This window comes from Magnolia sinica, chromosome 15 (assembly GCF_029962835.1).
Source record: "Magnolia sinica isolate HGM2019 chromosome 15, MsV1, whole genome shotgun sequence".
NCBI classification, from domain to species: Eukaryota; Viridiplantae; Streptophyta; class Magnoliopsida; order Magnoliales; family Magnoliaceae; genus Magnolia; species Magnolia sinica.
The window spans coordinates 5,176,406-5,188,855 of record NC_080587.1 but is presented as its reverse complement, the minus strand read 5'-3'; the positions used below and the strand labels follow the sequence as shown (position 1 = coordinate 5,188,855).

General features: G+C 39.1%; 1 protein-coding gene and 1 long non-coding RNA gene across 4 annotated transcripts; both read right to left on the bottom strand.

Moving 5' to 3' along the window:
• Positions 1–225: 225 nt before the first annotated feature.
• LOC131227588 (uncharacterized) lies at positions 226–6,551 on the bottom strand. 3 transcript variants are annotated; one of them, XR_009162373.1, is made up of 6 exons: positions 6,452–6,551; positions 5,044–5,169; positions 4,135–4,295; positions 3,010–3,211; positions 1,713–1,876; positions 226–796 (listed from the first exon to the last, which is right to left on the bottom strand). It is a non-coding gene; the product is annotated as an uncharacterized LOC131227588 (long non-coding RNA). The 3 variants fall into 3 exon arrangements; XR_009162372.1 differs by lacking the exon at positions 226–796 and adding an exon at positions 1,338–1,517; XR_009162374.1 differs by lacking the exon at positions 226–796 and adding an exon at positions 1,338–1,517 and having other exon boundaries at positions 3,010–3,195.
• Positions 6,552–6,582: 31 nt separating this feature from the next.
• Positions 6,583–11,276, bottom strand: LOC131228107 (putative disease resistance protein RGA3). Its single transcript, XM_058223938.1, has 2 exons — positions 6,741–11,276; positions 6,583–6,622 (listed from the first exon to the last, which is right to left on the bottom strand). Exons 1-2 carry the CDS (start codon positions 10,772–10,774, stop codon positions 6,583–6,585), a joined length of 4,074 nt encoding a protein of 1,357 aa, XP_058079921.1. The 5' UTR covers positions 10,775–11,276.
• Positions 11,277–12,450: the final 1,174 nt, after the last annotated feature.

Here is a 12,450-nt window from a genome sequence, read left to right as displayed (position 1 = left end):
AGAAACAAAAGCCTTCAAGGCAATGGATTGGAATCCCAATTACAAAGAGAAGATCTATAGTACCCTTTGTAAGAGAGTCATCATTCCAATTAAAACCAATTAATGGGAATCTACTGTTGGGGGACCACGGAATCACACAGAGATGAATCAAGTAGAGTATTCCAAACGCACAAAGAAGCCCAATCACAAAGACTCCGAATTTAACGTGGAAAAACCCTTTCGGGAAAAAACCACGGCACAAAGCGACAGTAATCACTATGAAATCAGAAATTACAAGAGATAGAGGGAATACCCGATTCGAACAAGCCTTGAATCTCCCTTACAAGCCTTTTGAAACCCTAGGAACGAATTAGAAAGCCTTAGAATATCCTTAGATTCCGATTTCACTCCTATATATAACCTCGAGAATCACAATCAAAATAAAAAACAAATCTCGCAAATTCCTGCAGATACGCAACTCTGCGTAAATCTGCGCATACGTTCAATGGCACCTTCGACGAGACTTCGATGGCATCGAACCTACTTCGATGTCATTGACAGATTGTTGAATTTACAGATTTTAAGACATCTATCAACATCTACACGTGAGATTTCCAAGATACAAGATTTCAACCTTCTTCAAAATAACACTCAACTTTGAAACAGGAAAACACTTCTCCGAGGCCAAAGCGATTGCATTATAAAATCTCCGCCCACCATGAAAATCTCCACACCAGTTCTAATAGCCAAGAATTCCGCACTCTTTGAGGATCCACTCCCCCACTAACCACTTCCATCCTTAAATATGCCTCCAATCCTGAAAGGCCAAGGGTTATAAAAAGAACTTATGTCAGTATTAAAAAACCATTATATAGAAATTTAATAAATCATTCCCATAACCAATCACCCAGAGCATGGTACCACAACTAATGGTGCTGTGTCCTGCCAACATAGTATATATACACCACCAGGTGGGTCACATTGTTGAAATCAATGGACAGATGACGATCCAACTCAAAATACAGGTGTGGCTCACTCAATGATTTGATCGACCTGATTTTTGAGAAGGGGGGCCTATGGTTTTTCATAGTACTGATTTCCTACACTAGTGGCATGTTTGCAGGAAATATGTTAAGGAACAATAAGTTATGATCAATTGTCAATCATCTGCTGTACAATGTTCAATAGGATGTGATGATCAAAACCAAAGTTTCTTAGCATAAGAACATATCTAAGAAACAGATCGTCAAAAAAGTCGAGTTCAAAATAGAAAAAATAATAGGGAAGTTGATTATTAATCTAATGACAATTTAGTTCTAAATGAAATATGCTAGCAAAAATCACTCAATCAACTTGCCTGTTCACTCCATGATATGATGATCCAAACCATACATCTGGAAGTTCCCATAACATATGGCCCACATGAGAGAAATCTCACTTTTATGACATCTTTAAGGTCCTATAACATATGAACTATTGTTTCAAGTTGCTTGCAGATGAGTAAGATTTTCTTTGTCGACCATCTTCGGTGCGAACTTCTAGTGGGGCAGAAGAAGAGAGAATCCCATTAGCAAACCTCAATTATGTAAACATGACATCCACTGCAAGTATATATGAACTTCCAAAACTCACCGTGGTCCAGGTATCGGTTGCACCACACTAGTAATAGAAAAATGGAAAGTTTGCAAAGAAAATAACTATTGGTTCACATTCAACGTACGCTTGTCACCCACCTAATAAGCAGATTGGCCTGATTTTTGGTTCAAAATTCACTAGTTGCCTAACCCAGTCTCCCACAAGTGCACCATGTTGGCACATGCGCTGCTAGGCCCCTTCTCTATCTCATTTGCACGAGTCCCACTTGCATTCCTCAGTGAAATGATGGTGTTTAAATGTTCTGTTTGCCAAAAGAAAAAAAAAAAGTTAAAGCACAGAAAGCAATTCAGGAACTATACAATGCATCTACCAGAAAAGCAGGTAGTTGACAATGCATTGACAGAGAATTTGTATGGCATATGTTCAATTTTCAATTTACATAAATGGGAATCAGAGTTCCTTATATAAGTGTATTATTGGACATTAACATCTTTCAATGTATGATTATTGAGCATGGAATTTTGGCTGATCCAAATACTCGAACAAGCTAATGTCCATAAAAGGATGATCTACCTATCTGTTTGCATTGGTGGAATCCAAAAGGCAACCGTGGACAAGAGTTTTTTGCTGATGTGATGTTTGCTACTGGTTGGAACAATAAAGTATTGTGTGGGAAACTATTTTCCTTTCCACAAATTTTTTAAAAGAAAGTTTTTTTTTTTTTTTCCTTCTAAGACCTTGATAATCCACATTTTCACACATTTTGAGCGACATATCATTTTTTGACCATCGACCATTCCATAGTTCCATGAAATTCATGGAAACTAAAAGAAACAACCATTTCAGAATTCTTTTCCATGAGTTTCCTTATCTATCATTTTCCTCCCTCATATGTGACATTTTCATGGAAATTTGGCCCATCTCATGAAAAGCTCGATCTTGTACATGTGCTATAGTTGCATGTGCAAAATCCATGTACACAAGCACAATTGTGAAAATACGTGTGTTATCAAACCTCATTTTACCAAAATCAACACTATAAGTGTGTTTTGATTATTTAACACTTTCACATGCAATCCCACATTTTCTCCTAATCAGTTTAAGAATGAAATGGCTGTATATATCACACTACACAATGGATTTTTTTTCCTTATCACAAAAGCCAAAAACATTATCATTTTAAAAAATACATTCCAAATGAATCAAAGTAATTCATTTCCCTCATAGTTATTTCAATTTATTTTATTTTATTTTATTTTATTTTTTTTTACGTGGGTAATGAAATCTTATTAAACACTGGAAAGGCAAGAAAGAAACAAATTCATTAAGGGAATGGATAAGAATCCCGAATGACCCCTTCGCAAGAGAGTCAACAATACAATTAAACCAAGTACTGTGAATCTACATGAGATTTGCAAGAAGCAAGATCATAACCTTAACTCATTCAAAATAGAGCTCTGCTTTGAAGCAGGAACATAGATTCCAAAGGCCCAAGTGATTGCATTATAAAGTTTTTATCTGCTGCCAGTTCACGAAAATCTTCGTACGGGCATGGATACCCAAGAATTCGCTCTCTTTGAGGATTCCTCCCTCACTGACCACTTCCATCCTTAAGCATGCCTTTAATCCCAAAAGGCTAAAGGTTATAAGAATTTGTGTCAGAATTAGGTAACCATCATAAAACAATTTAAGAAATCATTCCGAGAATCAATCACCAACAGACAAGGTACCACAACTTAATAGTGTTGTATTCCGCTAACATAGTATATCACCATGTGGACCACATCATTGGAATCAATGGTCGACTCGACATACAGGTGTGTCCCACCTAGTGATTTGATCAGCCTATTTTTGAGAAGGGGGCCTTTGGCTTTTCATGGTGCTGATTTCCTACACAAGTGCATGTTGGCAAGAAAGATGTCTCCGTACAACAAGTTGTGGTACTATTGCTGGTAGGTGATCAATTATCAATCATTTGCCACGCACTATTGTTTTAAATTAATACGCTATGGAGTGTGTAACTTACACTATGTAGTGTACCTTAATCATAGGGTTATGCACGTTATGGAAATTCCGTAACGTAAATCATGTGTACCCTATGCTATATGATAATTTCAATATGCTACAAGTTAGAAGTTATTTTTCACTACTACATTAATATCAATTAATGTTACAATGATTTATTATATTATTTTATTTTCAATAAAAACTAGTTAATCTTTCAATACTTTTAGTAAAATAATTTAAGTAACAATATTAAATCAGCTTCGTTGCTCTTTCTTTACTTTTATACTTAATAATTTTCTTTTTCTATTACTTTAGCTTGAATTGATTGCACCAAATATCATAAAACTTTGTTAAATTTAATTATTAATTAGCTAGATTTGGTATAAAATATCATAAAATTGGTACAACTAAGTACAACCTTGATCAAAAAGCTAGAAGTAGCGTGTAGCTTATGCCTCATGCTTTAGAAGATTAAATGCCTTAGCTAGAAAAATGAAAAGTCTGCAAAGAAAATAACTATTGGTTCACATTCAATGTATGCTTACCACCCACCTGACAAGCAGACCAGCCTGACTTTCGTTCCAATAACCAGCCGTCTAACTCAATCTCCCACAAGTGTACCATGTTGGCACACATGCTGCTAAGCCCCTTCTCCATCTTGTTTGTGCATGTATTACTCACATTGCTCAATGAAATGATCTTGTTTAAATGATCTGTTTGCCAAAAAAATCAGTTAACAATAGAGAGCAATTCAAGAACCATACAACCTAGTAACCAAAAAAGAAGGTATTTGACAATGCACAGGGAAAGAATTTGTATGGCAAGTTCAATCTTTAGTTTGCATAAACAGGACCCATACTTTCTTTGTTAAGTGTATTTTTAGATAATAACATCCTTCAATGTTTGATTGTTGAGCATAGAATTTGGTTGATCCTTCAATGTTTATATTGGTGGAATCCAAAAGCTACGGTGAAAAAAATAAAAATAAAAATTCTGCTAACATGACATTTTTCACTTATTGGTATAATAAAGTAACATGAGATTTTTCTTTCTATGATTTTTCTAAAATAGACATTTTCCTTTTCCACCAAAAACCTTAATAATCCACATTTCTATACTTTTTGAGAGACAAATATCAATTTTTGATTATTTATCATTCTACATTTCCTTGAATGTCATAAAAACTAAAAGGAACAACTTTTTTAGAATTCTTTTCGACAAGCTTCCTTAACCATGGCTTCCTTGAGACGTAACATTTTTCTTTCTAAATCTGCCTTTTGGATTTCACCAATCTAAACGCTCCTTAAAATACAAATGCTAACCATAAAACTATGATTAGCATTCATGATATTCAGATCAAATAATATAACCTGCATGATTTTCCACAAATTTGTTAATATCAGACCTGAGCATTAGTGACATAAATTCACTCTAAAAAGGAACAATCTTAAAGTAAATTACCTTAGATTTGAATTGATCATCTGCAGTGTAACTTCAACCATGCAAGCATTTGAGGTAGTATTCGTCTTGAGTTATTACCAGCTATACAGTGTTTGATATTACCCCATGTGTATATCGATCACACTCCTGAAGCACAATAATCCAAATGATTCAAGTCTACAAAGAGTAGGTTATGCATTTTTACAGTAGAGTTCCTCAAGATTTTTAATTTTATTAAACAATGCCTTGATTCGAAAAAAGTATAGGAGATTGCCTTTTAGTCAGCTAAATTGACTAAAGTACCATTTTTTTTTTCATCCTTCTAAAAATTAGTGAATCCAAGCATTGTAGAGGTTGTATGGTGTGTGTATTACATCCAGGCATACAATAAGTGAATCCCACCATAATGATCTACAAACAAGAAATCATGCTAATGCAATCATTCAGGTGGGCCACACATGAATTCGGGGGTTTTGGGACGGTATGATTATTATTATTTTTTCATCGCAAGGCCCACCGTATGGTTGGAATCACCCGATATTTGATTTGTGCAATAAACGGAGACGGATTGGCTACTCCCCCTGCCACGAGCCCAGTGGCTGCTGGTCAGTGCTCTGTGGGCCCCACCATGATGTTTGTATTTCATCCATTCCGTTCATCCATTTTTACAGATCATTTTCAGTTCTAATCCCAAAAATGAGAGGGATATAAATCTCAGGAGGACCACACCACAGGAAAACAATATTGATTGGATATCCACCATTAAAATCCTCCTAAGGCCCACTGTACTGCTTATATGACATCCAATCTGTTGATTAGGTCATAAAGACCCAGATGAAGGAAAAAAACAAAGATCATCTTGATCTAAAACTTATATGGCCCCCAAAAATTTTTTAATGGTCAAAGTTCATTCGACACTGTTTCCTGTAATGTGGTCCATTTGAGATTGGGATATACCTAATTTTTGGTCAAATAATATAAAATAATCTAGAAAAATAGATGGACAGCATGGATGAAACACATACATCATGGTGGGGCCCACAGAGCACCGACCATCAGCCATTTCCCGGTGGCAGGGGGAGTAGCCAATCCATTTCCGCAATAAACATGGTGCGATACGGAGGGATTGGATGAGATATGCATACCACGTGGCCCCCAAAATTGCTGGACATGACGAATTTTTTATTTTAAAAAAATGAAGTAGCTATGATGGGAGGGGAAGTGGATTGCGTCCCACTAGATCTGTGTGTGTGGTGGCTACCGTGATGTATCTGTTTGTCACCTTTAGGCTAGCATTATCTTAAATAGATATATGACGGTGGGCCCCACACAGATATGGTCGGACACAATCACTTCCAATGTGATAGGAAGAGGTAGGAAGGAGAGCGTTAAAGCAAAGATAAGGTTGAGTAAGAGGTGGGATACTCACAGAGGGAGGAATAGGTAAGAAGGAGAGCGTTGATGCTATCTCCTCTTCAACCCCCAACAGACGTCTACAGCCTTCGCCTCCTCTCTAGGATTCGGATTCGATAGGTAGAATGAAGATATTTGGGATGTGTGCTATGTAGTGCCAATCCGCGCCGTTCTCCTTGCATCGCTTCTTTAATTGTGGACAGCCAATGATTGTTAGATGTTGGAGATTTGTTAGGAGTTGCATCCCGGATGGCAAACACTCTAATTTTTCACAATCCTCAATCCACAAATATTGAAGCGAGGACAGGTTTCCTATCCCTTCTGGCAGAGCTGTTAGACTTGGCAATCTCCTGATTGTTAGCCATTGGAGGTTTGTTAGGAGTTGCAGCCCGGATGGCAAACACTCCAATTTATCACAATCCTCAATCTCCAAAACTTGAAGCGAGGACAGGTTGCCTATCCCTTCTGGCAGAGCCGTTAGACTTGGCAATCTCCTGATTTTTAGAGTTTGGAGGTTTGTCAGGAGTTGCAGCCCGGATGGCAAACACTCCAATTTATCACAATCCTCAATCTCCAAAACTTGAAGCGAGGACAGGTTGCCTATCCCTTCTGGCAGAGCCGTTAGACTTGGCAATCTCCTGATTATTAGAGTTTGGAGGTTTGTTAGGAGTTGCGGCCCAGATGGCAAACACTCCAATTTATCACAAGCCTCAATCTTCAAATGTTGAAGTGAGGACAGGTTTCCTATCCCTTCTGGCAGAGCCGTTAGACTTGGCAATCTCCTGATTGTTAGCCTTTGGAGGTTTGTTAGGAGTTGCAGCCCGGATGGCAAACACTCCAATTTATCACAATCCTCAATATCCAACCGTAGAAGTGAGGATAGGTTTCCCATCCCCTCAGGCAGCGCCGTTAGACTTGGCAATCTCCTGATTTTTAGAGTCCAGAGGTTTGTTAGGAGTTGCAGCCCGGATGGCAAACACTCCAATTTATCACAATCCTCAATATCCAACTGTAGAAGTGAGGATAGGTTTCCCATCCCCTCAGGCAGCGCCGTTAGACTTGGCAATCTCCTGATTTTTAGAGTCCAGAGGTTTGTTAGGAGTTGCAGCCCCTCTGGCAGAGCCGTTAGACTTGGAAAACGAATGATCGCTAGATATTGGAGGTTTGTTAGGAGTTGTAGCCCGGATGGCAAACACTCCAGTTTTTCACAATTGCCGATTGTCAATCTTTGAAGCAATGACAGGTTTCCTATCCCCTCTGGCAGAGCCGTTTGACTTTCGCAATTTTTGATTTCAGGCCGTTGCAGTGTTGTGGCATGCTGTAACCATTCCGGCAACGATGTTAACTTCTCAAATCCTCTGATGCTTAATTCGCGAAGAGCCGTGAGGTGTTGCATACCCTCTGGTAAAGATGCCAGCTCTGGACATTCATCAATCTTCAAAGATTTTAAGGCAGTGAGGTGTTGCAGCCCCCCTATCAAACTCGTTAGGCTTTTACAATGCTGAATGGAAAGATTTTGAAGAGAGCTCAAGCCTTGTATTCTCAAGGACGTTAGACTATTGCAATTTTCAATAATCAGCCAATGGAGAGATGTGGAGTTTTGTAACTCCTCTGGCAATGATACCAGGTTATCACATTTTAAAATATTCAGAGACTCGAGAGCAGCAAGGTTTCCAAGCTCCCCTGTTATAGACTCGAGCTTTGGGCATCTGTTGACAAGTAATTGTTTGAGGCAGGGGAATACTTCTCTTCCATTGAATCCTGACCACTCCTCTAAATTAGCCATATCTTCGATGGTGAGTTCTTCTAGTGACAGGAATCCCTGTGTAATAACATTGCCATAGAAATGGTTGTCAATGCGTTTCACAGCATCCATTCCATATACTTCAAGAACCTTAAGGAATGGTAATTGGCCAAGTGACGGGAGCTGCTCGCATCTTCTGCAATTAACCAGTGAGATTTCAATCAGATTCAAAAGCAACGAATTACTCATCCATTGCGGAAATCTGACACCCACATACCCTTCCACCACCAACCTTTTGAGATTTGGATGCGGTTGGAGGCCTTCGAGTGTTTTCTCAATAATTCCTTCCAACTGAAGATCAATATCCCAACCCCATAAAAAGTGTAACTTATGAAGGTTTGGCTTCTCCTTCAAGCTGGCAACCTGGGCATCTGCTGCACACGTCACATTCTCAAGGTTTCGAATAGTCAATTCTCCTCCAAGGTTTAGGCCCTGCAGCTCTCTTATACCACATCCACTATCCTTACCAACGATGAATATTGGCAACGTCCGAAGGAACTTCAATTCTCCCATATTAGCTGGCATATGGGTCAATCCATAGCATGGACTGATTTCAAGATGTCTTAGGCTAGTCATTTTGCTCATGTCCCTGGGTAACTCTGTTAGTTTATCACACCCCAAGAGTCTCAAGGTTTTCAACTGGTGAAGAGTGCTGATAGATTCAGGAAGGGCTTGTATTTCAGTAAAAGACAGGTCGAGATATCTCAAGTGTTTCAACTCACCAATTGAAACCAACAACTCCATAGTGACATTTGCATAACTTAAATCTAACACACGCAAGCACATAAAATGTACCAAAAGTTCACAAGGAACGCTGACATTCTTTCGTGTTCCAGCCATGAAGACATTCTGCATTCCAAGCACGAGCAATGTTCGCAAATGGTTTTCTGTTCTCATATCATTCTGGACGGTTAGGAAGCAATTACTATCCTCGTAATCCAAGGACAAACGACGAGCCCGGCTCATGTTAGAAATACTCATTGCATTCTTGACCTTCAGAATCGAACATTCATTCCCTGCAACAGAGCTTGCAAGATCATGCACGAGGTCATGCATCTTGCACCATTCTATATTCCCATCATTATCTTTTCGAACATCTTGAAAGAAGGACCGCCACAACAGATTATTAAAATACTCTCCACCAATGTCTTCCATTTGTTTAATTCCATCTGACGATTGAAGGAAACCTTCGGCCATCCAAAGTTGGATCAGTTTCTTCTTTTCAATTCTATAATCTTTTGGAAATATTGAGCAGTAGGCAAAACACTGCTTCAAATGTGATGGCAGATGATAATAACTCAACTTCAGAGCTGGTAAAATGTGATTATCTTCTTCGGGTAAATTCCAAATTTCACTTTTTCTAACAAGCAACCACTCTCTTTCCTCTGTTTTAAGCCGCATCAAGCTTCCGAGCGTCTTTGCCGCCAATGGGACACCACCACACTTCTTTACAATTTCCTTTCCGTGTATTATGAGATTTGGATGTTCTTGTTGTCCATGCACAAACGCTCGTTGCTTGAACAGAGACCAACAATCAGCTTCTGATAATACTGTCAAATTGTGTGAAGGGATAGTGCCCATGATTGATGCAACTTTTTCACTACGGGTAGTTACAATGATTTTACTACCCCTAGTTCCTCTGAGAAATTGTTTCAATCGATCCCAGTTCATAGGTTTTTCATCCCACACATCATCCAACACAAGTAAAAACTTCTTCTCACTCAGCAATTCTCGGAGGCGACGCTGCAGTTGATCCATGTTTGGGAGATCACATTTGCTCTTGGTTGCTGACTCTATGATATCTTTTGTTACCCTACTCACACTGAAATCATCCGACACACAAACCCACATTCTTAGCTCGAAATGCTTCGCTGCCCTCTCGTCATTGAAAGCTAATTGAGCGAGTGTGGTCTTCCCAAGGCCCCCCATACCGACTATGGGGATGACTGTAACATCCTCTCCATTATCCTCACTAATCAGTAATTCCATTACCTTTTTTTTATCTTCCTCCCTTCCGTAAACATCTGACTCGATTACAAACGAGTCAGTTGGTTCTCGGCCTCGAATCTCCAACACCTGTTCTACCTCTTTCAAATGGAATTTAGACCTCTCTTCAGCAATCGCATCTAATCTCCGCCCTATCTCCTTTATCTTAGCTGCCATATTTGAACGGGACACCCGTGGGTTGGATGCCGAAAAGAAGGTGCATACGTTCTTAATGTAATCCCCAATCTCCACTTTTCTGCGTTTAGCTTCTACTTTTGCTTCCGCTTCCACTTCTGTTGTGAAATCATCCAATATATCTTCTGCATCATAAACCACACATTTCAGCTTTCCCAGCCAGTCCTGCAGCGCCTTGCTATTTACCTGCTTCTCCTCTGCATCTTCAAGCACAGCTTTTATCGTGGATAAGGTACTTCTTAGTTTTCCCATCTCCTCGCGAACACCCCACAAACGTTCACACTGTTCTAGGATTGGGGAGGCTAGTTTTTCGATAATCACTTGAAAAAGGCCTGATACAACTAATTCTGCCATTCCTTGTTCCTAACAGGGAAATCACAAGAAAAAAATAAATAAATTAGGGAAAGAGAAGGATCTCAAGATCATGTACAAGATCATCCTCCTCTATTATTGCCTATTTGTGTTCCATCTATCTTATCCTCCTCTCTTATTGACTATATATGTTCTATCTATCTTAGATTCTACACCATATAATAAGCCAGTGAGAGCCCAAGATGTGAATTGACATAATTGACTCTCTCCATGAGGCACATGTACGTTTGATTAGGATTGTTGGTTTGGTGGGCCACAATGCAGATGGTCCTAATTGCCCGATATATGCATTTTTTAAATTAAGGAAGATCCTGGTGATTTTCTAAAGTAATGACTAACCTGATGACCTTGACAAAATCTTGCTCCACATCTTATTTATTTTTAAGGGCTTGCTTGGATTGGACTGGGATTAGGTAGGGACCCCTCCGGTACCGAGGTGGCAGTGGTCAGTGCTGTGGGCCCATAATGATGTATGTGTTTCATCTATGCCGTTAATCTAGGACGTGGATTGCGTACTACCCCCGTCCGTCCCTAGCTCTGAACGGGCAGGTCTGTGGGCGGGCCGACCATGATGTATCTGTACATCCGAACTGTCTATCCCTTTTCTCGGATTATTTTAAGGCATCAAAACAAAAATGAGGCAGATCCAACGATTGAATGGACCACACCAAATAATAAGCTTGGTTGCATTGAAATGCACAAAGCATTAAATGTCAGTTGCATTAAATGCAAAAGTCATCTGTAGTGTGGTCCATTTGATCGTTGGATCTTACTCATGTTTGTTTTGATGCCTTAAAATAGTACGGGAAAAGGGATAGACGTTCGGATGTACAGATACATCACGGTGGGCTCACCCACAGACCCGCCCGCTTCGGAGCTAGGGAGCAATCCGCGTTCGTTAATCTATTTTGCTAGCTCAAAATTTTAGGGCCTGCTTGTTTTTTCAAAGCAAACTTAAATACTGTGGAAATGGTAATTATTACCGTTTCACAGCGTTTGAAAATTTATATGAATTTGTGCATTCAAAACCGGTTCAAAAGAGATAGTTTTAATTTTTGAACCACATAGTAATGTATATGATATATCCGTTCTATCCATCCGTTTTACAACAGAATTTTAAGATATAAGCCAAAAATTGAGGAAGATCCGGCACTCAAGTGGCCCACACCAAAAGAAATAGTGGTTCAAATTTTTTTAACAGTAAGTGTTCAATTCCCTTTTTCCTGTGGCGTGGTCCACCTAAGCTTTGGATATGCCTCATTTTTTGACTCATGCCATAAATTTAGCTGGCATAATGGATGAACGGTGTGGATAAGCAACACACATCACGGTGAGACCCACAAATATTTTACAACTTTCTCAATTTTTGTGTAAAAAAGGTAAAATGTCAAATCAGGTACAAGAAAATGGGTACCGTAATAATGATTACCAATTTACCCGGCATTTACCAAAAACTTCCCAGGGCATTATTGCAAAATGAGGTAGATCCAAATCTCAGATAGACCAGGCCGCAGTAAACAGTGGTGATTGAATGCCTATCATTAAAAACTACTTCTTATGGCTACAAAAGTTTTGGATCGAGCTGATATTTGTGTTTTCCCTTAATTCAGGTCTGTATCACCTAATCAACTAGATGTCAATTAAACATTACAGTGGGC

Bases quoted from the DNA above. Each gene is read 5' to 3' on its own strand.
- LOC131228107 (XM_058223938.1), bottom strand. From the start codon at position 10,774: ATGGCAGAATTAGTTGTATCAGGCCTTTTTCAAGTGATTATCGAAAAA. The intron at 6,623-6,740 runs GTCCTCGCTTCA...CCACAATTAAAG, and splicing joins CCAGAAGGGATAGGAAACCT to AAGCGATGCAAGGAGAACGG.